Genomic DNA, 26404 nt, shown 5'->3' with positions numbered 1-26404 from the left:
TGCTGGAATTTCCCGTCTCAAATGCTACCACCACAACCTTGCCGAAAGTACAATTCAGAGCCAATGTTGGGCTTCACCTTCAAGCAAAATAGGATTTTAAAGAGGAGACAAAAGAGCTTTAGCAATATTTCTCAAGGAAGAGGTGAGGTTGCCGATTCTTAGGCTATCAATGGATTTTGACTAAAGCAACATTTGGAGAGGCAGTTTGGATAAGACATGTGCAATTTCTCCGGAGGATATCATTTCTCTCAGTTCTTCACGCATTTCAAAGTGGACAAGGGAGATATGCTGTGATACTCAGGAGCAGAAGTTTAAAAGTGAGACAAGCCACACCCAGGTGGACAATTCCTAAGCTTTAACTAACATTGGACAGACATACTTGATGTTGGTGGGGAGGGGAGACTGAAAACTCACAGACAGCAAAACAACCACTAGTGCATATAAAATTCAAGCTGCCTTTTCTAGAGGTGTGCATGTTGGGCTTTTGGTTTTAACTGGAAAAGCCTCAAAACCAGTTTAGCACTTGGAGCGGTGTCCAGCTACGCGTCCTTCTGCGTTCTCCTGCTTCTCCAGTGCAATATTCACCACAATATTTGACATATTAACACTATATCTCTAACTTTGGGAAGCAGCCTAGTCTGTTTCAGAGCTACTCAGCATCCCTCCAAGTTGACTTGTTATTCAGGATCAAAATTTTATGTCTGTTAAAAACAAAGGTGTGTCTGTCCCCTGCCCACCTCCTCACTATAACAGGGAATCTAAACGTGGCTATAAACTTTTATTTTCTCAGAAGTGGATTAAATTTGTAGGCATAGCAGAACCTCAAGAATAGATTGACTCTGCCAAAGTATAGGTAAATATGTTCAATGGTTTTCATATAGGGCACCTTTATATTTTTATTATTTTTATTTTATAAAAGCTATAACTTTCCATTTTCTCATGGAACTGGATGCCATTTGCAGGCATTGTCACTCCTGAGCAGAGGAAGCCTGTCCAATTTTTAAATGGTAGCTGCAAAGGAAGACTTTTCCTTTTGGGTATTAGTACAATAGGAATAATAGGGGGGCGGGACATGAACACCTTCCCCATGGTGGGGAAAATGTCACACATACACACACCAAAATGACCCTATTACTCCAATAGGGTTTCTGGATGTGGGTTTCTGTCCACCAACCCTGAGATTTTTTGGGTTATAATGAAGAATTTGTCATTGATTTGCAGAATGAGAGGCATAGATCCATGTGAAAAATAAACATACAGTGGTTTTTACTCAGAGTAGACCCACTGAAATTAATGAACATGACTAAGTTAGGCCAAGTAATTTCAGTAGCTCTGCTCTGAGTAAAACTTCTTTGACTGCCAGCCATTGTTTTTACCCGCTACCAAAAATCAAAATGAAATTGTCACTGTTATTCGAATGCTCCAGGGGGAAAAAAGTGATTAAAAGTTAGACCTATCCATCAAAACGAAGCTCCCACCACATCCACCCCTAGCCCTCTTGAGCTCTAGGACTTTCCCCAGTCAGCTTGGGGTTGTATTCAAAGCAGCACTAACGGGAAGATCCCATCAGGGCAAGGATTTATCCTTGTGCAACAGAATCTTCTCCCCTTCTCCTCCAGCCACACACTCACTAAATCTATTATGTGGTTTCCCTCAACCCTCTAAAGCAGATTCGTGTAGAGTGCTATGGAGAAGAAGAGGGAGGTCCCTCTGTGCAAACAAAACGAGTTCTACTGCCATAATAATTTGGTTGAATCCTTCGTTCCAGGTGGGTTTTGGTTGTGCACTTTTTTCAACTGCCAGGGTCACTCTGCAGCTTAGGGAGTGCCTGCTACACCTCAAGATGCCTTGTTAACTGCACAATCCAACTCAGAAATATGAGTCTTCCCCAAGTCACCTTGGTTTACCTTGTCACAGAAGTGGCACACACCCTTAGTATTTATCTGTGCATGCATTCACCCCCACATATCTAAAATAAAAAGCCCTCTGGGGCAATCCAACTTCATGCTGTTAAAGGTACAAAAAGATTTTAACCCTGCCTCCTACAACACACAAATTTATAGATACTACAACAAGAGTGTGATTGATATTACCATTTTCATCCAGAGAAAAGTCATCCTGTGCATAGCGGAATTTCTCTGGACCACAGGCAATAAACACATCATCATCACCGAAGAAATCGTGGAGACAGGTCACCTATTGAGAGAACAAAGTCATTCATTGTAGTTTTAGTTCATACCACACACTTACAGAACAGGCTTCATGCAAGCACAAAGCAACTTTTACCCCTTCCCTCCATTGCTATTTCTTCATTTCCAAAAAGCCTGCTGCAAAATGTAATATATTCTCAGGAAAAAAAACAAGGATAAACTATTGGGTTTTTTTGTAAAGAAGAAGAAGACAATGACCAGGCACCTTCATACCCTCCAACATTTCTCTGATGAAAATAGGGACATCCCATTCCATAATGATAATTTTACTATTTATCCCCCACCCATCTTACTGGGTTGCCCCAGTCTCTCTGGGCAGTTTCCAACATATATAATAATATAATAAGACATTAAACATTTTTAAAAAGCTTCCCTATACAGGATTGCCTTCAGATGGCTCGGGGGTTGGATAACTCCATACCTTTTAACATTTCTCCAGTGAAAATAGGGACATCCTACCACACCCTCCAAAATTTATCCAATGAAAACATGGACGTCCTAAGGATAAGCAGGACATTCCAGGATCAAATCAGAAACTAGGACAGCTTCTCTAAATCAGGGACCTCCCTGGAAAATAGGGACATTTGGAGGGACTGTACCTTGCATAATGCAAAATGGTAGTGGCAACAGTATTTCCCCCTCAGCAAAAAGAGAGTAGCAACCTTTGGGCCCTTCTCTCCTACTGTGTTCTATTGCATCTGGTTCTTGCAAGAGCTCGGTAACTAAGAACTAGTCCCTGAGTTGGCTTTGCACCTCTTCCCTCCTGATCCCCTTTATGTTTAAATTACCATATGACTTTTAGATTGTAAACCAGAGAGCAGTGTATTTCACTGATATTTGTAAGCCTCACTGGGTCCCTTCCTTTCCTCCAGTTAAACAAGCAGGGCAAATATGCTTTCAATGATAAATATGAACACATTGATTTGAGTGGGCTTAGCCTCTAGTCTACATTTCACAAGCCAAATTTTATTTGTGACATCTATGGGCATCCAGGCAGGTTTCCCAGTCCTGCACCCCTCTCAGTTAAGGATAGGGGATAAACTTGTTTGGTTTGCCTGCTAATGGAACAGCAAGACAGGATCCCATGTGCCCACCAGTGCTCTTTCCTTCTTTAGATGATGGTTACATAAGAGCAATGGGGGTGCTTGACTATCCTGCCATGTCAAAGGGCGCCAAGAACAATGGAGGCAACACAAATAATAAGCAAGGTGTCAGAAAAAGCTCCCATGTGCTCCTCAGTAGCTTCAGTCATGACAACTTAATTCTACCTTACATGTGAAAAATCAGCTACGATTACACAGTAACAAGAAGATAACTAAGTTCTTCATGAATCTACTGGAAACAGCAATAATTTCAGAGTAACTCGTGTCACCTAATCTTTGCAGAGCTCAGATTTAAGGTGAGTCAGAACAACAGAACCACCAGGATGGGAAACAAGAGCCTCTGCACAAAAAGTTTCTTCAAAGAGGGTTTCAAAAAAACCCAACTTGCTCAATATTTGGGCTCGCCCGCAGTGGCTGATGGATCCTGATGGATTCCATCAGGCCCTGCTCCCCCTGGTGGCTCACTTAGATGAGCTTGTTGAGAGCTGGAACAACCGGCTGTTGGCGGCCATCAATGAGACTGCACCTAAGCGCCCTCTGCGACCCCGCCGAAACTGGGCCCCCGGTTTACTGAGGAGCTCTGGAAAATGAAACGATACCTCAGACGGCTAGAGTGAGTATGGCGGCGTGCTCGCGGCGGAGCCTCAATAACATCTTATAGGATGCTTATGAAAGCCTATGAGATGGCAGTGAAAGCCGCCAAGAAGTCTTACTTCTCAGCTTCCATTGCATCTGCTAGCTCTCGCCCGGCACAACTTTTTAGAATAATTAGGTCTTTAACATCCCTAGTGGGACAGCCAAATTTAAATATAAATTAGACTCAGCTGTGAGGCATTTGCAAGGTTTTTTGCGGAGAAAGTCTTGCTGCTCTGCTGTGACCTCTCTGTCAATTTGGAGACAGTAACAGAACTGGAGGCCCCTTGACTGTCCTCGGGTCCAATATTGGACCACTTCAATCGGATACTCCCTGCCAATGTGGACCGATTCCTCCAAGCTGGAAGGCCCACCACTTGCCTCCTTGACCCGTGCCTGTCTTGGCTGATTAGAGCAGGGGTCAGCAGCCTTTTTCAGCTGTGGGCCAGTGCACTGTCCCTCAGACCATGTGGTGGGCCATGCTGTATTTTTGAAAAAAAATAATGGGACTTACTTCAGCACAGACATGCACAGAACTTTCCTGTATAATTACATGAAAATGAACGTAAGAGCATAGGAAAAACCCGCTGAATCAGGCCAATGGCCCATCCAGTCCAGCATCCTGTTCCTATAGCAGCAAACCAGATATCTCTAGGAAACCCCCTAGCAGAACCTGAGCACTGGAGCTACAACTCCCACTATACCTGACCATTGGCCATGATGGCTGGGGCTGATGAGATTTGGAGCTGAATAACATGTAGAGGGCCATAGGTTAGCCAACCACTATGTACAGATTGTTTAGAATGTCTCTCCTAAAACACTGGATGCTCACAATCCATTCCCATCCTTCCAAGATTAGGGCATGCCCTCAAGATGGATTTGGACTTCAAACCCTCCTCCATTGCACAAATTAAGTACCAGGCATGCCCTACACAAGGCATGTTGTAGCATTCACAGTTTGCCTGCGTATTTGCAGAGAGTGCCATGCCTAGTGGGTATACTATGCACATCAGCTTACTGCCTACTGAGCCAGAAGTAGTTCATCTCCATTGCCACAGACTGATCTGAATTGGACTGTGAATAAATTAATTTCAGGCTATAATAAATCAGACGCAAAGCTTTCCATTACCTCGATGGGTCTCAGCATTTCAGATGGGTGACTATTATTGCAGATTAAAACCAAACAGGCAGACAGATAAAACTACAGAATAGTTGCCATTACAATTCTTTGGTTTTCACACATCTTTCATTTTCCAAGCCAGGAACTTTGGGGGAAATAAGACTTTTCTGGATTCTGATCTGTGTTAAATGGTGGTGGGGTTCTTCCCACAACCCACCCACCCCCACCGATTCACCTACATGGTGAAAACAATGAGACTCAGTTTATAGCTGATATGGGCAACACACATCATGCCCTTACCCACATAAGTGCAGCCTCTCTCCATCAAATTTGCTAAGGGGAGAATGTCTGAACTTCTTCCCATTCAAAGATCTCCCTGGAGCTTGGAGTTCTAAATGGCTTGATGTTCTCTTTCAAGAGGAACTGATAAATCAGGACTCCCCCACAGCTCCATTCTTTAACATTTCAGAATTTCAGGAAAAAAACCATACAGTATAAGCCTGCTGGATCGGCCAATGGGCCACCTAGTCCAGTATCCTGCTCTCAAAGTGGCCATTCTGTTGCCTTCTAGGAAACCCACAAGCAAAACCCGAGCACTCTCCCTCTTTGGTTTCCAGCAACTGGCATTAGAAGGCACATTGCCTCCAACTGCAAAGACAGAACATGCCCATCATGGCTAGTAGCCACAGATAGCCTTCTCCATGGATATGTCCAATCCTCTTTTAAAGCCATCCAAGTTGATGACCATCACTGCCTCCTTGTGGGAGTGAGTGAAACAAGTGGTATGTGAAGCACTACTTCCTTCTGTAGGTCATGAATCTTCCATCCTTCAGCTTCACTGGGTGTCTGCAAGTTCTAGTGTTATGAGAAAAGGAGAAGCCCTGTTCTTTCTCCACGCCATGTATAATTTGATAAACTTAAAGAGCAGTAGGCATAAACACAAGGAGTAGTGGACATATGCAATTACAAAATGTCTGTGGCTTTGTGGGAAAAAGAACCCTGCATGAATGGAGAAGGTCCTAGGTTCAATATCTCCAGGTAGAGCTGGGAATATCCACTTCCTGAAACACTGCTGCTTAGTGTAGACAACACTACGCTAGATGGTTCCATGATCTGACTCTGTTTAAGGCAGCTTCCTATGTTTTGGCTGTTTTGTGTCTCCTCCCACCCTCACATTTCCAATTCATACGTGGGCACAGACAGATAACAGTGGGGGGGGGGAGCAAACTTGATGTTATCTGCACTAACAGTCTTCTTGGATATCAATGGTTATGGAGAAACTGGAAAAATCCAGTTCCCCTCCATCTTAAAAGTAAAGCATTGCCTCTTCCTATATGTAGTATGTGCACTTCTCATTTTTCTCAGTTCATCTGCATGCAGTGTTTATTATTTAAAACATTGGCTAGGGGCTGCTTCTTATGTTGAAGGTGGCTTACACATGCCATACTTTATGGTTGCTAAAAGACTTATATTCCAAACCTGGAAAAATAAACATCCGCCAACAATGAACACTTGCCAACATGCAATGGTCTGAGGACTTCACTGCCCTGGCTAAACTTGTACATGATTCTTCTAAATGGCAATTTTGTGTAGATACTTATCTGGAAAGTTGGATGGCTTATGTCAACTTGTATGTTTAAATTAAGATGGGTGCATTGGTGATGGTTGTGCTCTCTCTGTTTTATATATGGGTTGGGCATGTGCACAGCTGGTGTGCTATACTAATATATGTGTTGTAACAGAGTCCAGTGCACATGGTGTGCATTTAAATCTGATGGGAAACTTACCGGTAACACTGGTGATGTCCTCTGCCGACTCTAAACTGAGGCTAATGAATACCTTTACCTCTAAGTAAGCCTGACACACTTTAATAGACTGGTTGCTACTTGTGTCCACCACCCCCCATCAGCTGTTCTAATTAAGTTCAATAATTAGCCAGAGAAGCAGAGGCATCCCAGGAGAAAGGGCATGTCAATGCAAATATATCCAAGCAGATATCCAACACATCATTAATTGTTCTAAATGCTTCTTTATGCTCCTAGCGATGAATTTATTAAGTCAAAGAACAGGAAATATGAAAGCAGCTTGTTTGCAAAGGTAGCAAGCTGTTGAAGCTGGAATAAGCACAGCACTGGCAATAATGTCATCACAACAGCTTTCTAGCCAACAGCAACAAAGAAAAGCTGCAAGATTACATTGTTTGAAGGCCTCTGCTCCCTTTGTTTTGTACACAGTGAGTAAACAATGAAACTGCAATGAATGAAATGGGTAATAGCAGGACATTTAATATGGTACCTTTATGCAATTGGTCCATCTTGAGAAATGGAAACACTGAGCAGAGGCGGAGCTAGCTGCTCCAGCACCCGGAGCAGCGCACATGCTATGCACCCGGGGGCAGGGCTAGCTGCCTGCAGGACGGGGTGAGCATCCCAGGGGGTGGTGCAGCGATGTCACCTGGGGTGGACTGCACCCCCCTTCCTCCACCAGTGACACTGAGCACTGGTTGAATAGTTGTAGGTCATACTGATGCAGCAAAAACAGCAGAGGGGAAGAAGACTGAAGTTGGACAAAATTAGGCAGGTCCTTCAGTAGCACAAAAGGAAGAACAGATGCGTTGACTGGCTGGGGTAGGGAATTGTGGGGCAAATAAGTCAATGGGACAGTGGTGGCAATGGTGTCAAAGGCTGGTATTTTTTGGCTACTACATTTTTAATCATCGTCCTTTGCATGTATTGCAATTCCTTCCTACTTTCCTTCCCCCCACACACCCTTTTAGAGTTGTCTTTCTCTACACCAAACTATAACTTTAAGATAGAGATTCTTGGAGACCATTAGAGTTTCCCTAAAGGCACATTACAGATCACAATTTCCTGGATTTAATGTGTGAAATTTGTATGATTAACAGAAAGCATGGGAACCTGGACAATCTACTTCCTTCCTGGTACATGCAGAGTATAGGAGACATAAATATTCTAAATGTACATTTTGCCTGCTTTAAAGATGAAATTCTAATCTTAAAATCATAGCTGAGCTGAAATGGCTCTAAGAAGACCTTTGGAGGGCGGTGGACTTGAGATTCTCTGCCCCCCCTCCCCTTTCTTAGAACAAAAGAAAAAACAATAACGAAAAGAAACAGTGTCAGCTACCTTTAACAATGCTAATAATCCATAAACATGTAAGAATAATCCATCAATCCTAATTTAATGATATACATTAAACTTAGCACAAGCATATGGCTCAGAATGTAACAGACAATTTTTTTTTCTTGTTTCTCAACCCCTGAAAAATGGCCATTTTGCAGAATCATATCTGAATATTCTCTGTGTGAGTGTCTGTGTGGGCTGCCATTTTCCCTGGAATGACACTATGGATGATGCAAAATGGTGGCTAGGCTGATGACACAGTTGCTGCTGCTGTCATTTGCAGCAGCAGCAGCAGCAGACCCCACCCCAACAGAACTCATTACGAAAAGTCAAAGAAGCTGTGCTATGACCATTGCTAATGTTTTGCCCCCTCCCTTTCAAGAAACGGCTGGGGAACGTCTTCTTCCCCTGGAGGAGGCCTTTCCAATTTATCTTCATATATTAGGAGAGGTCAGTTGCTTATAGCTCTCCTTAAAAGACAAATCTTACTGAGCCTTCTGTCCTTTTTGCTATTTCTTATTTGTATACTGTCATTTTAGCCACCCGTAATGTGTGGGTCTCTCCTGTAAACCCAAGCATCTTTCTCTGACCTGAAGGTATCCTTCAACTCTGATAATGCCTCTTTGTCAGGATGGAGGACTGAGAGGGGTTATGAGTCTATGTAGAAACTAGTCTACTTTACAAAGGTGGAGTTTACATTCATTGCTCTGCCCCCCTTTTGCCTCTGCCCTTGCCACCACTGACATATGACTCTCGGAATGTTGTCCAGAAGCAAATGTGGCCCAAAGCATCATAAAGATTCCCCATTCCTGCTCTGCTTGAATTCTTCAGTCATTCTCCTACTTGTTGATTATTTAACATAAACTTTTATTCTCTTTGCCTCTTTTAGTTGTTTCTAGTTAGTACAGGCACAGGAAGCTTCCTTAAATTGGGTCAGGCCATTGGCTCCATCTTGCTCAACAATGTCATTTGGTGTTTACAGGCATGATAGACATTTTGCCCAATTCTAAGACTACTTGAAGGTTTCTCTGCAAGCAAAAGTGAGGGATTTGGAAGGAAGACAAAGAGGTTTCACCAGGGCTAATGAAACTTCTGAAGGCCTAGGTGCGTGTTGCGTCACACACGACTTTGCTGCCAAGGAGTGTGGTGGAATCTCCTTCTTTGGAGGTCTTTAAGCGGAGGCTTGACAGCCATCTGTCAGGAATGCTTTGATGGTGTTTCCTGCTTGGCAGAGGGTTGGACTGGATGGCCTTTGTGGTCTCTTCCAACTCTATGATTCTATGACTTGTGGCACTTTCACTATTAGTATTGTGGTTTCAAAAAAAAAATTGTAACACATGATGTTGTGCATTATGCCATCTGTGATGCCAAAATATAACAGTTGTTTCTTTAGTAATGTTGAAGAGCTGGAGTAGAAGAAGGAAGTCAGCAGATGGAGAATGTTGAGGAAAAGACCATGTCGAGTTGTAGACTATTTCATGAAGCAAATTCCTTCTAAAATCTCATGAATTTCATTTTAGGCAGCAGAATCTAGCTCATTTACATTTGCTACCGCTTGCCAAGTTTATTTTTGAGACTGAGTTAAATAAACAAATTCAAAACAATCCACTTTCTCTTAGCAGTGACGATGTCAGATAGTCATTCAAGTATGTAATGATGTCACTGAGGGTGAACAAAATGAATTCAGAGTGAGGTCATAGCCATCACTCCAAACTAGCTTCACAAATGACACTACACACAGTCAGATTGGACTGGCAGCCCTGTTATGCCATAACTGATATGAAGAAAAGACATTATAAAACAGTGCCCAAAATGCAATTGATTGGAATTTCAAGCATCAGCAAAATGGTGTGATAAAGGTAAGATTTTGGAAATCTTTCAGGAAACAGTTTGGACCTATAATTTTTCTGCTGATTTTTTTCCTCTTGTGGGGTGCATTCATTTCAGCCCTCTCGCATGAATAAATAAGTGCTGCTCTATTTAAAGGCTATATAATAAGCTTGCTCACCCCCCAACTGTGTGCCACTTTGAAATAAAGCTGAATGTAACTTGGCCAATTGCCAAGTTGCCCAATATAAACATTAAAAAGGAATTGAACATGTCTGGTGAACTTTTGGTGCCTCCAAAACATGAGAAATCCAATTAGTCCCAAGCTGAGATGCTATTTTCCCCCATATAAACATTGTATTTACAGCCAATGGTGTCAGAGGTTGGATTATCGACCTGTGTTAGAGAAGAGATTCATTGGTCTACAGTCAACATTTCTGGCAACGGGTCAGTGCTGCAAACATGTTGAAGCATTAATACTAAAATAGTTGTAGATTCTCATTCCGGTCGATGGCAAACAAGCATTAATTTCTCCTATTCCTCCACATTCTATGGGTAAAGTCCAGATACATGTTTGAAACTCCTGGGTTTCTCTGTCCACTTCCAGCTAATGAGACTTCCCTCCTTCCACCACTTGTAAGGAGTTGCAGAAACAGCATACTATAGGGAGGAAAGCTTTGTTTGTTTTGGGAAGTTTTTAATGTTTGATGTTATATTCTGTTTTTAATCTGTTGGGAGCCGCCCAGAGTGGCTGGGGAAACCCAGTCGGATGGGCGGGCTATAAATAATAAATTATTATTATTACTATTATTATTTGTTTCTAGCAAATATACACCACCACCCCTACTGTTTACTCTCCCACGCACCCCGTGAACATTGTAAACGGAAGGAACAGAAGAAGTGGAGACCCAGTTAGCTTGGAAGGAAGATTCTGGTGGCAAGCTGGTTCCTCAAACATTAGATGCAAAGTAAGGAATCACCACTTCATTCCCTTCCTTGACTGGAACTCTGCCTTGTCTGGAGGCACCTAAGAGCATCATCTACCTTACCTTCCCAGCATGCTCTGCTTCTTCCACCAGTATATGCTCCATCAGGAGAAGGAGAACCTTGTCATTCCAGTGACCCTTACAGGTATTAAAAGTTCACAGGAACTCACTTCATAAAAGGAGGTACAAAGCTACATTTAATAACATTCATTGGCTTCACTGGATATGACCACTACACCTGTCAAGGCATTTTCCTTATGCTAAGGATGCTCAAGGAATGTAATCTTAGTGAATTCTGATAGGAACTGACAGACCTGATCCACCATTTCCAGACTAATGTGTGGATTAGGAAGTTGTTCTACTTTGGCCTTTTCACTTAACAAAAGTTCCAAAAGACTCCATTAGAAATGAGCATCTAGGGAGAGGGAAAACATATTTTAAGATAGGCATTTAAATATCTGTTTAGATGTGAATTTTCATGTGGGTTTTTAAAAGGACAGGCAGCTCCCCATTTGCACACGTTTGGCATGCGTGCAACAGCTGGCGCACATGCCGTTTTCAACACTGAAAGGGGGCAGAGCAGGTTTATGCTCACCCTGCTGATGTACGTGGTGCCTCAAAATGCAACCCCTGTGCAAATGGGGGCATTGCCTGTACAAAAACAAATGGCAGACTACTGTGGAAATAGAGTGGAACGGGTTTGTGAGCAAAAACGGCACTAACCAAAAATAGACTGATTTGCACATTCATGATTGTCCGTGAAGATTGATGGCAATGCTAACACAGGCAACACAGGGTTTACTTCCTGGGACATCGCCACGCAATGGGAGGCAAGAACATGACATCAGGTCTGCTGACTCCATGGCAACAAAGATCCCAGCATTACTCTTTCACCCCGTCCCCACTCTCTACCATCCCTTACTGATGCCTTCCCATACGTTTTCCGCTTCCTACAATGCAGAAACAACCCCGTGCTTAGGGGGAGGGGGAGGATCACAAAGAGGCAAGGAACAAAGCTTGGTTTTGCTCAGGGATGAGGAAACTGTTGCTCTCCAGACATGGTTGGACTACAACAGGGGTCAGCAACCTTTTTCAGCTGTGGACCAGTCCACTGTCCCTCAGATCTTGTGGGGGGCTGGACTATATTTGGGGGGGGGACGAACGAATTCCTATGCCCCACAAATAACCCAGAGATGCATTTTAAATAAAAGGACACATTCTACTCATGTAAAAACACGCTGACTGTCCGTGGGCCAGATTGAGAAGGCGATTGGGCCGCATCTGGCCCACTGGCCTTAGGTTGTCTACCCCTGGGCTACAACTCCCACAGTCACTGCAGACCACTGGCCATGCCAACTAGAGCTAGTAGAAGATGGAGCCTAAAAGCATCTGGAGGTCCACAAGTTCCCCATCCCACATTTAGCATTAAGAGCACCACAGGCTTTTATCTGCTCCTGCTTTTCAGTTTTCTCATTTGGCTATTTCTGTGCAAATTAAAGGGTCTCCTCACAATCCACACCCCTCTTCTCAGCTCTCTAGTGTGTAACCATAGAAACAATCAGTGCAGAACACATTCTCCAATACACGCCAGATTTGGAGTGCACTTCTCTCCCTCTCTCTCTTCAAAATCCCAGGCACACCCATCAACATTAATGTGTGAAGCAGATGGGATGGAGGGAGGAGGGGAGGAAGAGAGAGTCTGAAGCCCTGCATCATCTCACAGAGATGATTTAAGGGGAAAGGGACTCAGTGACTGATGGGGTGGTTACTTTTTAACAGAAGTCTTTAGTGTCTGAAGGAAAATCCTCAAAGCAGGAAGAGGAAACTATGAAATGTGAATGTGTTTTTGGTATCTGACAGCTCCGTAGGAACATTTCACTCAGCATGACCGTCTCTCATTAAATTCTATAGCTGTTGCACATGGAGGCCTTTCCTGCTGATATCAATAGCTCCCTGCTGGAATAAATGCTGAAGGAAATCAATGTCAGCCTTGGTGTTATTGTTGTTATTATGGCATCAAGCCCACAACCTGGTCTTGCCTCTGTCAGAGCTCATGTTTATGTGTGTCTGTTAAGGAATTGGGGGGGGGGAGAGAGAGAGAGAGAAAAATGGAATTTAGTTTGCATTAAAAGGTGAATCTACCAGATTTGCACTTTCTGAAACAATACAAGAAGTGAAATGCAACCATCCCTCAGAATCTGCACATATCCGAATTTTGCAATGCAGTTCTCCAACCAATCAGTGTTTACAAAAAGATGCAAATTGGGAGAAAGTGTATTAGCTAAAAAAATGCAGTCAAAACTGCATACAGTACGGTGTTTATTAGGAGAAATTCCAAATTGCTCCTGAAACACAAATAACATTGGGAAAAGGAGAAAGACAGAACCAAAACTGACAGATCCGTCCATCCGCAGTGTGAATTAGGGGTGGAGGTGTTACTGACTTTGAGAACTAGCTCTCGCGCTACAATAATTTGGACAGCTATCTGGGTTTCCCAATATGGTGCCTACAGCAAGAATCTTAAGAAATAATTTATAGATAAATTTTCCAACCACGCTATGCTCCCACAATGGATGAATGACACTATCCTGCATGTCAGCTTCACCAGTTTCCCCCACCCTTTGAATGTATCCAATACATGTTTAATGGGATCTCTTTTTTTGTTCAGCAGACACTGAAAGGTGCAAGCAATGTGTTAAGCTAAATCTTCACACTAAGTGCTCTCGGTCTGATATGCATTTATAATAAGTGGTTCATAGCTCCACCATCCAGAGCCCATGATTGTGAAAACTGGGTTGATTAATGTTCAGAGATCTGCTTATTACCATGTGTAATCACAAAGTATATAGGCTGTGTGGTATGTGAATTTAGGGCATTATTATTATTATTATTATTACTAGTGGGTTTCAACAAGCTAATCATGCCCTCTTCCAAGATATTCCATTATAAACACATGCACATGCACTTTTCTTCCTATTCCCTCTTCCTAGGGTTGCCGTATTTCAAAAAGTAAAAACCAGGACACCCCGAAAGCTGTTGAGCGCATATATATTACACATTTTTTCTATTGACTTGTCTAAGATCCAGGGCAAAGGGCAGCCCTACCTCTTCCACAACAGGTACAACCACTGAGCTCGGCACTCTGTGTAAGGAAGTTCTGGACCTGAATGCAGCTGCCGTATGTGGTGAATGGCTGAACTGTATCTCACAGTTCCCAGTGAAGAACTTTCCATCACTGAATTGATTCCACCCACTCAAGCAGTCCATTGGATCCCCCTGGAGACGAAGGTGTAAAAGAAGCTCCCTGTTTCAGCTGAGCAAACATCATTTGGTGTATTAGAAAAAAGGTTCACTAACACGTTGATGAATTCAATTGTTGGAATAACCAGGGCAGCTTCTTACTAATGGCCCCTAAGTATGAGATGTTAAGGTAACAGAGGAAGTGGTAACAGAGGACAAATGGGTCCCGCCCCCAACAGTCTGGTCCATGGGTAGGCAAACTAAGGCCCAGGGGTCGGATCTGGCCCAAACGCCTTCTAAATCCGGCCCGTGGACGGTCCAGGAATCAGCGTGTTTTTACATGAGTTAGAATGTGTCCTTTTATTTAAAATCATCTCTGGGATATTTGTGGGGCATAGGAATTCATTCATTCTTTCTTATTTTCAAAATATAGTCCGCCCCCCCCCACAAGGTCTAAGGGACAGTGGACCGGCCCCATGCTGAAAAAGTTTGCTGACTCCTGGTCTGGTCCTTATGAGGTCAAAAGCCAGTGCGGAATTGTGTGAAAGGGCTGGGCTAGAAGTAGGCAGCAACTGCAGAGACAGAGCCATAACATATTTCTGCTGGGATCCAAGGCTATGGCTATGGGGAAAGTAGGACCTGATTGTGTTATTGCTATGAGCCTCTCCATCAGAAGCTCAGGTTGTATATATGTGTAAACAAACCATATATCTTAAAGACACCACAGTCTCTGCTGTGCCTCATTCTGAGGAAACTGAACCCTGACTAAGTGCCTGGAACCCCTGGAATCTTGCACTGGTCAGAGATTGGGGTGGTGTGCAACAATACCTATTGAACTCTCAGTCTTCCTTTGCTGTAAGAAATCTAACTGGTGGTTTTGCATTTAGCTTGTCCTCCAAAGAAGTACTTGATGCAAAAAAAAAAAGACCTGCTGCTTTACATCTGTGACAATCAATCCTGAAAGAATTTGGATATGAGGAAATATTATAGTCTTAATGAAGATTATCTGAAATTAAAGACTTTAATTACAAATTATGCTGCCCTTAGCTACTGCAGAGACAGTGTACAGATGCTCTTAACCTCTGTGCAAATCAGATTTGTACTTTGTCATGGCAAAGCTGGTGGCAATTATTGGATAAGCACTGAGGTTGTAAGTGCTGACACAGGAAAAAGGGGTTTCATGCTGCTTACATCACCCTTTTGACAGATTGGAGACCAAATCTTTCCTTCAGATCCTGAGTTATTTTTTATTTTGACAAATAGTATCTATTTACAAGTAGGGCTCTTTTAAGCCATGAGTTTCCAGCATGTGGTGCTAATCAAAATTTACAGAGTAGGGAGAGGGAGAGGTTTCAGGGCTCATGGAGGGTCGGTGGGCAGTTTACTACCTTAGTGGCTGGCACACAGCCACTCTGCTTGGCATTAAAGGGAACAAGAGGGAACCAGCAACAACATATTGTACTGCTTTTCCAGTCCCTAGCCAGAGTGCTCTGGCTTTCAGGGTTCCAGCCAGCCTGGAACAGGGGCCATGGGGGAGGCCCAGGAGAAAGCCACTGTTGGGGGCACCCTACCAGAGTGATCTGCAGATACTCCATTAGAGGAAAATTTATTCTCCGGTGTACATTATGCAGAACTGCTTGCACAATTGTGTGTACTAATTTCAAGAATGGGTTTCAGCGCTCACGCATGCACAGAAGTGCTAAATCGCTCTTTGCACATGCGCAGAAGCACTGAATCACGACCTGCGTGTGCGCTGACACGGCACTGCGGGTTGCGAACGCTGCGGGTTGCGAACGTGCCTCCTGCACGGATCATGTTTGGAACCCTAGCGCCCACTGTACTGGTATCTCTGGCCTCACAGAGGAGCCCTGGCTCTGCCACCATGGATGTGGGAATACGCTCCGGCGCTCCTGCGCACAGCCGCTGCCCTGCCGATCCCTCTGTGCTGCCGCGCGCGGAGGAAGGAAGTAGATCCGGCCGGCCGCGAACATGGAGCTACGCTTGATACAGAGTTGCCTTCACTCTGGGAAAAGCGCGCCAGGAAGTGCCCTGAGTATAACGTTCCCTGGAGATATTTCCCGCCAGGAAGTGCTCTTGTGTTTAATGGTTATTGGTTGTTTGAATGCTTACGTCGATGTACAAATTTACAATAAAAAGCCCCTGCCTCTGTTGGAGGGAGAGAAGGCTCACTCGCTGTTCTGGAGTGCACTACAATTTAAGACTGCAGTCTCCTTATTTCTTTATTTCCTTTGTTCTGGGGCCCTCCCCTGCTGCTTCAGCCCAGAAGAGCTTCCAATCCTCTCTCTAAAACCTCACGACCTTTAGAATTGTTGGAGCAGGCTACTCCAACGCATGGAGGAACAGCCTAAAATTCTCCCCTTGGAGCAGCACCTTTGATTCCTTCACAATGCAAAAGCAAGTTTTAATCACTCCCACCCTCCACAACATACGAAAGGCTAGGCTGCAATCCAGCACCAATTGGATGGCTTTCAAAGGGGACTGGACAAATTCATGGAAAATATGGCTATCAATGGCTTCTAGTTACAATGGCTATGCTCTTCCTTCTGACTTCCAATGGCTGGAAACCACAGGATGGAAGAGTGCTTTTGTGTTCAAATTCTGCCTGCAGGTTTCGTACAGTCATCTGTTTGACCACTGTGAGATTAGCATGGTCGGGTAGTTGGACCATTGGCCTGATCAAGCAGGCTCTTATGTTCTTTTGTTCTTAATGCCGTTAACAATTTCTGCCCAGTAATGTGGGTGGCGGGTGGCGCTGTGGGTTAAACCACAGAGTCTAGGGCTTGCTGATCAGAAGGTCGGCGGTTCGAATCCCTGCGACGGGGTGAGCTCCCGTTGCTCGGTCCCTGCTCCTGCCAACCTAGCAGTTCAAAAGCACATCAAAGTGCAAGTAGATTAGGTACCGCACTGGCGGGAAGGTAAACGGCATTTCCATGCGCTGCTCTGGTTCGCCATAAGCAGCTTAGTCATGCAGGCCACATGACCTGGAAACTGTACGCTGCCTCCCTCAGCCAATAAAGCGAGATGAGTGCCGCAACCCAGTCATCCGCGACTGGACAGGGGTCCCTGTACCTTTAATGTGACAACACAGGACATACCTACATCATTGTTGCTTAAAATGGTAGGATACTGCTTTAAATATGTAGTGTAGATAGAGGCAAAATCACTAGTCCATTTGAATATCCACTTTAATACATTGCAATATGCATTTATAAACATTAATTCCCTCTGACCATTTAGGAAATGCCTGAGCTGATGTGCCACAGAAAGGTGCAGTAATTGAAAACATACTCAGCATTTGCAGGGAGGTGCAATAAAAACAGCAATGACAAGAATCTTCTATCCAATCCTGTTAACTAATCTAATGTCCCACTATCAGTTCATTTCTTCTACAAAAAGGACTGCCTCTCTATCTTCTACCTCATAAACTTAGCACAAGCATATGGCTCAGAATGTGGCAGACCAAAATATTTTTCTTTTTTCTCAACCCCGTAAAAAAGGCCATTTTGCAGAATCATATCTGAATATTCTCTGTGTGTGTGTCTGTGTGGGCTGCCATTTTCCCTAGAATGATGCAAAATGGTGGCTAGGCTGCCAACAGTTACTGCTGCTGTCATTTGCAGCAGCAGCAGCAGACCCCACCCCAACAAAACTCATTAGGAGGAAAAGTCAAAGAAGCCGTGCTATGACCATTTCTAATGTTTTGCCCCCTCCCTTTCAAGAAACTGCTGGAGAATGTCTTCTTCCCCTGGAGGAGGTCTTTCCAATTTATCTTCATGTATTAGAAGAGGTCAGTTGCTTATAGCTCTCCCTAGAAGACAAATCTTCTTACTGAGCCTTCAGTCCTTTTTTTGTCTCTTATCTCTATACAGTACTGTCATTTTAGTCACCCGTAATGTGTGGATCTGTTAAATACTCAGCTAGGACAAGAGACAGAGGCTGTGTTGGTTCCAAATGCCCTTTATTATTGAAAACAGAACTAGACTTCAAGAACAAGCCATGTTGCCTGTGAGCCTGCCCGAGCCAGACTGACTGGCTGCTGCCAAACTCTGTTAGTTAGCTTGTTTCTGATAGGAGTGTTCGCCCACCAAGCTCGTCTGTCATTGGCTAGGTCGCGCCAGGAGGCGGACCCTGTAAGGTGGTTGAACAGCTCCTATTGGTTCCCATACATAACAGGATCTCTCCTGTAAAACATTTGGCTAGCTTAATAAAGAAACAAACCCAGCCTCTTGCAGTTTTTGCAAGGTAAGCCAACTCTTTTTTATTTTGCATTTTAAATGCAAAACCCAACCATACTTCAGGGTTGGGGGACACCATGCTGGGAAAGGGTAAATGTGGCCCTCTAGGCCTCTCTAACTTAGAATTCTCCCCAGACCACGTCTCCTCATTGTTCCTGCTTTAAACCCAAGCATCTTTCTCTGACCTGAAGGTGTCCTTGAACTCTGATAATGCCTCTTTGTCAGGATGGAGGACTGAGAGGGGTTGTGAGTCTATGTAGAAACTAGTCTATTGTACAAAGGTGAAGTTTACATTCATTGCTCTGCCCCCCTTTTGCCTCTGCCCTTGCCACTTGTCCCATGATTTCTACACACGAGCCTGACAAGTTCTTTTCTCACACTGCCTCCTCTGGGAAAACCCACTGTTTGCTGCTAATTTGAAGCAGAAGTCAATTGGTATATTAGGAGAAAGGTACACCAACATGGTGATGAATTTCCATGAGGACTTAAAAAGAAATCACAAACTGATGCGGTAATATCATCATCAAATAATTTTACTGTAACCATCATCAAATATTTTAATTAAACAAAGACCATTGCAATTTAATTTCAATTTGCCAAAATGCAAACCATACCCGACAGCATATGACGATTACATAATAAAAGGCATCAAGGGTTTAAAGAGAGGACAGCAGAGTTCATAAGTATCATTTGCTAACATATACCCAGCTTAACTTCCGTTAGAACTCCATATCTCTTGTGCAACTTGTGATATCGTCTATCTCTTTCTTATCTTTCTTGCAGCCAGAACATAAAGTGCCACTTTATGTACAACAATTCTGTTAGTTCCAGTTACAGGTAGGTAGCCGTGTTGGTCTGCCATAGTCGAAACAAAATAGAAAATTCTTTCCAGTAGCAACTTAGAGAGAACAAACTCAGTTTGTCTCTAAGGTGCTACTGGAAAGAATTTTCTATTTTGTTTCGAATTCTGTTAGTGTCACTCAAAGGAAAGGGAACTGTTTCTGCTATAGTAATTCTGCTTCCAGGAATTAGCAAAGGTTTCGGGAATCAATCTGCTGGATTCCTATATAAAGGCCACATTAACAAGAAATGGGAACCATGGAATGCCTAGTTAAATGCAATTGTCTTCTGGAATCATGTCTCTTATTCGTTGTAAGTGTAGAATTCAACTCTGAGAAGTAATAACTATCTATAAGGTTTTGTCATATAAACTTCCATTATTGGTTATTACTCCATTCCAAATAACACAAAGCAGGAAAACGTTCGGTTGACAGGCTTGCAATTCAGCTGGGCGCCGTCAGCTCTTGCCTTGATTGTTGGCTACCCTAATTCTGTACATAAGAGAGCTCCAGAGGTTCCTGAAGGGAGGGAAATAAACGTTTCTGAAGAAATTTATTCTGCACTATTTCTAAGGCTTTGATGGAATTGGAACCTGAGCCCCAAATGTGATGTGGAAATGTGGAGAGCTGAAATTAAGATTGGGAATATAAGGAACAGAGAAACTGAAACTGTCATATTTGCCCCTCTCTATTCAGAACTCCAGTGTTGCTCCAGTGGAATTTACAGGTAGATAATGGTGACTGTTGCTTCTCATATGTAAGCTGAATGAGAACTTAGTGTTGGGCTCTGTTTTCTAAGAAAGGAACAAGGTGGCGCTGTGGGTTAAACCACAGAGCCTAGGGTTGCTGATCAGAAGGTCGGCTGTTCGAATCCCTGCGATGGGGTGAGCTCCCGTTGCTCAGTCCCAGCTCCTGCCCACCTAGCAGCTTGAAAGCACGTCAAAGTGCAAGTAGATAAATAGGTACCGCTCCGGCAGGAAGGTAAACGGCGTTTCCGTGCGCTGCTGTGGTTTGCCAGAATTGGCTTTGTCATGCTGGCTCCCTTGGATGAGCGCCGCAACCCCAGACTCAGAAACGACTGGACCTAATGGTCAGGGGTCCCTTTACCTTTAATGGTGACTGTTGCTTCTCATATGTAAGCCTAAAGAGAACTAAGTGTTGGGCTCTGTTTTCTAAGAAAGGAACAAGTTAATTCCCAAACTTTTAATCTTCCTGAATTTTAACCTAGGCTATAAATATCCTTGCATTCACCACCTCCTGTCAGCAAGTCTTTAAATATGAGATAAAGATTCAGCCAGCAGAGCACCCTAATTAAGACATTCTGGTTTCACTGCCTTCCTCCCAAACCTCCTTAGCTGCAAGGTATTAGGGAGAAAGTCACTTGCTAAGCTATTCTGAAAGGGGCTGAGAAAACTCTTTGACTGGCTAAATCTCAGTTTTCACACAGGTCTGTATTAGTCTATCAGTTTTAGAGATTAGCAACAGGCTAAAAACAGACTTGCTTAACAACTAAATTGCACCAGAAGCTATACTGAAAAACAGGAATGGCAGCTATTGCCTTAACAGTGGTGTTTTAGATTTCAGCAAATGTAAATACAGTAGCTTCCTTAAAGATACCAAAACCTTCATTGTTTTGTAAAGTGGCACAGCACTTCAGCATTGTGTTGCATTGTTTTCCCTTGATTTCTCTTAAACCACACATACAACAACTAAAAACACTTTAAACTGAAATGCTTGTTTTCATGGTATCACAAGTAGGGACAGTTGTGGAATCTTCCTCAACCAGATTCAGTCCTCTGTTTTGCAGTTGTGTTTTCAAGATCTGCCCCAATCAACCAATGTGTTCTACCAGCACAAATATCTTTGCACAGGGGAACTCCCGGTCTTGGTTCCTGTCTCAAAAACTACAACAGCAGCTCTTACATCTGAAGAAAGAAATACTGACTTAGTTGAGGCTTTCAATGGTACAGGTCAGGCTACAGGTGCAGATCGCCAAATGCATGACTAGAGAGTTCCAGAAAAAGCATCAGGAGTCCAAAACCAGATTAAAGCTGAGAAGTTATCTTAACAAACCGTCATGCCCCTCCCACCAGCTTTAAAGGTGTGATGTGGCATGCTCATTCTCAATACTCTTTCTCCCCATGAGACTGGTGTGCCTGGAGGTAAATGCTTTTCTGGGGGTGGGGAATGAGTCTGTTCCCAACAGCAGGGGTGGCATCAAGTTCTCAGTGACATGATGGAGAACAGCTCCTCTGGTTCCCCTTCCTTCACCTGTCCAGCTTCCCCTCTTTGAACCCTCCCTCATTTCTAGACAATCTCTCTTTTCCATGGCTGGGGCAGGACGAGGGCCAGCAGGACTCCCTGCCTCCCAGCATCCTCTCTGCCTCTGTTCCTGTTCTTTCTAATGACAACTGCCACCCCCGTCCCAAGTCAGTCATGACCACAGGGCTCTTGACACTGCCCCATCTCCTCTATTATGTACATGCACCGTGCCGTCCCTAGAACCAATTTAGAGGGTGTGTGGTGGTGGAAAGGATTCCACCGCACACGCAGAAATCTTTGTGCTGATGGAATGCGGTACTTAGTGCTACATCAGATACAGCCCTGTGATTCTGCAGAGAGCAAAAATGGACTTGTAGCATCCAGAGAGATTAAGAATGATGAGTGCCGATTGCAATCGTGGCTCTTGGACTGCAAGTTTCAGGCCCCAGTTGTACACGTGACACATGTATTTTTGAACACATTTTGAAAATGTGAGCCACGCTCATATTCCATTTTTAGGTGCACCCCTTAGAAAGTGAAGTGTGAAGAGGCCCACAGCCCAATTTAAATACATATATAACATACTGTATATACAGTACACCCTGATACCTCCATTGGACCAGAAACAAGCTCCAATCAAGTCTCTGGTTACTACATGAACTGAGTAAGTGATGCAGTAAGACTGAAATAGATGGAGTGTTAAAATAGGAGGCTGCATAATTGGAGTGAGTGCAAATATTTCTACGGTGAGAGAGAGTCCTGATTTATAATCCTATCACGTTCACTTGCTCTTGGGAATCAGGAAAAATTCATTTGAAGAGGATCCGAACATCCAACTAACAGCCCAGGGGAAAACAGTGGAGGCAGATGGTTTTAAGAATGGATCTACTGCTCCTCTTACCCCAAGGAAGGCACAGGGCAAGGAGAAATGTGATGCAATATTTAGTATAATTCATGTTTTCCCCCCAGGATCTCATAAACACCAATGCTTTTTAGTTTTTTTTAGCAAGTGAAAATTTCTTTTGGATTGCTACTAAGACACAATTCAAATTTAAGGCACTTAATCTACACTTTCTGACTTCATACTTTTTTATTTACAAATGTGCAACTTGAGCAAGGAGTAGGAGAAATAGCAAATTCGCAGGTGTTGTTCAGTCGTTCAGTCATGTCTGACTCTTTGTGACCCCATGGACCAGAGCACGCCAGGCACGCCTATCCTTCACTGCCTCTTGCAGTTTGGCCAAACTCATGTTAGTAGCTTCGAGAACACTGTCCAACCATCTCATCCTCTGTCGTCCCCTTCTCCTTGTGCCCTTCATCTTTCCCAACACCAGGGTCTTTTCCAGGGAGTCTTCTTTTCTCATGAGGTGGCCAAAGTACTGGAGCCTCAACTTCAGGATCTGTTTACTACTGGGAAAACCATAGCTTTAACTATACAGACCTTTGTCGGCAAGGTGATGTCTTTGCTTTTTAAGATGCTGTCTTGGTTTGTCATTGCTTTTTCCCCAAGAAGCAGGCGTTTTCTAATTTTGTGACTTCTAATTTCATGACTGCTGCCACCATCAGGTAGGCAGCATTAAATCTTAAAACAGCAATTCCCCATCTCCACAAAGGCACACCATTGCACTTTCTCAAGGCTACCTATTGTCTAACAGTTCCAGAAACTCAAACTATACTTATTCATCTCAACCGAGATTCAAAATCGCAAGATAATTACCAAATTATTATTAATTATGGAAATTAAAGTATTACTACTGCTAGTGCCAAGGTTGCAGGTTCGATCTCCATATGGGACAGCTGCATATTCCTGCATTGCAGAGGGTTGGACTAGATGATCCTTGGGTCCCTTCCAATGCTACAGTTCTATGGTTCTATACTCAGCTCTTTACAGTTATCATGGTCTAGGCATTTTAAATTTTTTTTTTTTACATAATATAGCAGGTTTCAGCTATTGCTAGGCTAAGATTATATGTATCTCACAGCCCTTCCTCACATTTACAGTTATGTTCTTCTTTTTTCTTCTTGCAATGTTCTGGGCTTTGGAAAGCCACAGGTTTTACTGGAATTACTTTTAAGTTGTGAAGTCCAGATTGAACACTCAGAAGACTAGTATCCATCAACTAAGCACACAGCTTATGGCAAAATCAGACATACAGTACTAATCTTCTGTTCGGGGGGGGGGGGGGGTTGGGGAAACTTAATATTCTGTCCATATTTGGTTGAAAATCAATAACAATCACACACATACACTATTGTTGTGGCAAAAGCTGTAATATTTTACATAACATGATGACACAAGAGTCCTTCTCTGACATTCAGAACATGAGTTGGGTGGGGGAAATGGATAAAGTCAGCAGACCCCAGTCTTATTCCTAACCTTCCCTCTGCATGTGGACACTTATTGTCCATGTAGTCAGGCAAGGTCCCAGTTTAGGAGACAACCCTCCACAGATATCTGTTGCACGCGCGTAAACTCTATGCAGATGTTCAAGTGGATTGGCATGAATTGGGGGCAAGCACAGCACACAGAAACCTGCTGCCCATTCACGCTCCACGCTCACTGAAGGTCTGAAAGCAGCTAAGGTGATTGTCCAACCTGTACCTTAAAGGTATTCTTTCCACATCAACTGACCTGTTGATGGGCTCCTGAGTGCATCCGATGACTCCAGCTTGCTACAGAGGATTCTGAGGCTTGTTGCGCATAGGAACCTAAGAAGAACCCTACTGGATCACATTCATAAAATAATAATAATAATAATGTCCTCACAATTACATGCAAGTATGCCCTATGCCTAGGACATGGAATACACTATAATATCAGCACACTAGAATGATTTAACAAGTGTTTTCCATTTGCTACATTACCCTGGACTCAGGCATGCAGAATTAATTGCAAAGGCGCACCACTTACTTCAGCTACACATATCTTGTTGCTGCCTACCAGTAAGTTCTCCATTAGCTTACCGGTATTTCATTGAAATCAGTTCTAAAATGAAAGAGACCTTTTCCTAGAACTAGAATTAAAAGTTGCTGTTTTTATCTACCTGAACTAATTTCACACACACAAAGAATATATTACGCCTATCCGATGATGATGATTTATTAACTTTATATAATTTGATTAAAGTCAATCAATGGCCTTACTTTGAACTGATTAATGGAGGAAGCCTATGCATGTTTACTCAGGTGCAGGCCTGTGCAGAGCTTTTTTGAGGCCCTGGGAGGGAGTGTTGGTAGAATAAAGTTACAAATTGCCCCCCCACCTGCAGGGGCCTGCTCAGAAATATTTCCCATTGCGTTCAATGGAGGTAACTCTCCAGTGCATAAATGGACTAGCAGCCATCTTGATTAAACAATTGAAAGAAACAGGATACAAACTCAGCACAAGTGCTATGATGATAATAATAACTGCAAAGGGATGCCATATTTCAAGAAGTGAAAATCCGAACACAAAGTTTTAAAGCTATTTTTTTGTGTGGGGTTTTTTTTTTTTTGGAAATTTGCCAAAACTCTAAACTTCCAATATGGGTTGCCATATGCCTGGATTTTCCCAGACATTTTAACCAGTTTCCAAAAATTCTGCCCAGACGCCATTTCCGAAGGACAAATCCCGGCTACGTCCAGAAAATTCCAGACATGTGGCAGCCCTAAAAATGCATGACAATTACTTGGTTGAGACTGCATTACCTAGGAATAAGTCCCCAACACCCGACCATCCCGTGACATCCCATTTCTACCCATACAATTTGAAATCAAACTGTGGGCAAAGGCATAGCACTGAACTTGCAAAGCTTTGTGCACGGAGCTACAGTAATAGCCTTTGAATTTGTCCACTCCTCTTTTAAAGCCATCCAAGTTGATGGCCATTTCACATTTTAAAATATCTAGTAAATAATGAAATAACTCTGGCTAACACATTTGACTCAGAGGAAATGGAGACATTATCAGTGTTGAATAAAACACACTGCAAATCATTGCTGGCACACTTTCCCCAATGTCATCCTTTCAGATCATTGTGCATAGTTGAGCGTGAAATTTTCACCACTCTCCCAACGCACTCTTGTACTAAAAATTTCATGCTTTGCCGACACTTTGTATGAATGCCTTGCAATATACAGATTTCATTTGTTTGCAGGGATCACTGTCCGAAATCAGGATGCAGCACGCCGCATTAGAGGGAGTAAAAGATGGAAAACATTCATACTCAAGCTTTAAACAGGATTAGGAAAAGATAATACCTGTGTCAAGATACCATGGCAGCACTGTCTATGCCCTGACTTTTTTTTTTTAAAACAGCAAGTCGTTATCTTTTAAACTATCCGCAGGATTGGAACATTAATGGCTGACTTCACAGACTTGTGATGAATATAAATGAAAAATGGCTGCTCCGCCTGCCTGCCTTCTATGGTAGGGGTGGGGAACTGAAGCAGGCTGATAGAAATGGGTAAATATGATGATTTCAGTTATTCCAGTTTCTCATTTCCCCCCGTCTTAAATTCAATTCCCCACATGAGTTCAATAAAAAACACACACATGAAAATGTAGTAGCATTTCAGTTTGAATCTCTCCTAATATGCATGTGCTTGTCAAGTCTGCGCCATATATAACTATTCCTTAGGTTTACAGATCTTCCCTAAAAATATGGACTTAATTACCCAATCAAAAAGCCCCAATATTCATATTGCAAATGTGTGAATATGCTTTTTGTGAGTTGGGCAGGAGTTAGGCTGTATGTCTGAGTCCTTTCACATTCCTGGATCCAGCAAGGATTCAGTTGTTGGAATA

The 26404-nt window shown here is 43.2% G+C and overlaps 1 protein-coding gene across 4 annotated transcripts in view; it reads right to left on the bottom strand.

The window, feature by feature from the left end:
* DCX (doublecortin) overlaps positions 1-26404 on the bottom strand; it is a 99548-nt gene that overhangs the window by 22644 nt on the left and 50500 nt on the right. For all 4 annotated transcript variants that reach the window (XM_033137443.1, XM_033137444.1, XM_033137445.1 and 1 more), the window contains exon 4: positions 2094-2196. In XM_033137443.1, coding sequence (XP_032993334.1) covers positions 2094-2196 — 103 coding nt within the window. The remainder of the gene's footprint in view (positions 1-2093; positions 2197-26404) is intronic.

Source organism: Lacerta agilis, chromosome Z (assembly GCF_009819535.1).
Source record: "Lacerta agilis isolate rLacAgi1 chromosome Z, rLacAgi1.pri, whole genome shotgun sequence".
In the NCBI taxonomy this organism is placed as follows: Eukaryota; Metazoa; Chordata; class Lepidosauria; order Squamata; family Lacertidae; genus Lacerta; species Lacerta agilis.
The sequence above is the reverse complement of the archived record's forward strand: the minus strand, read 5'-3'. Positions and strand labels throughout refer to the sequence as shown.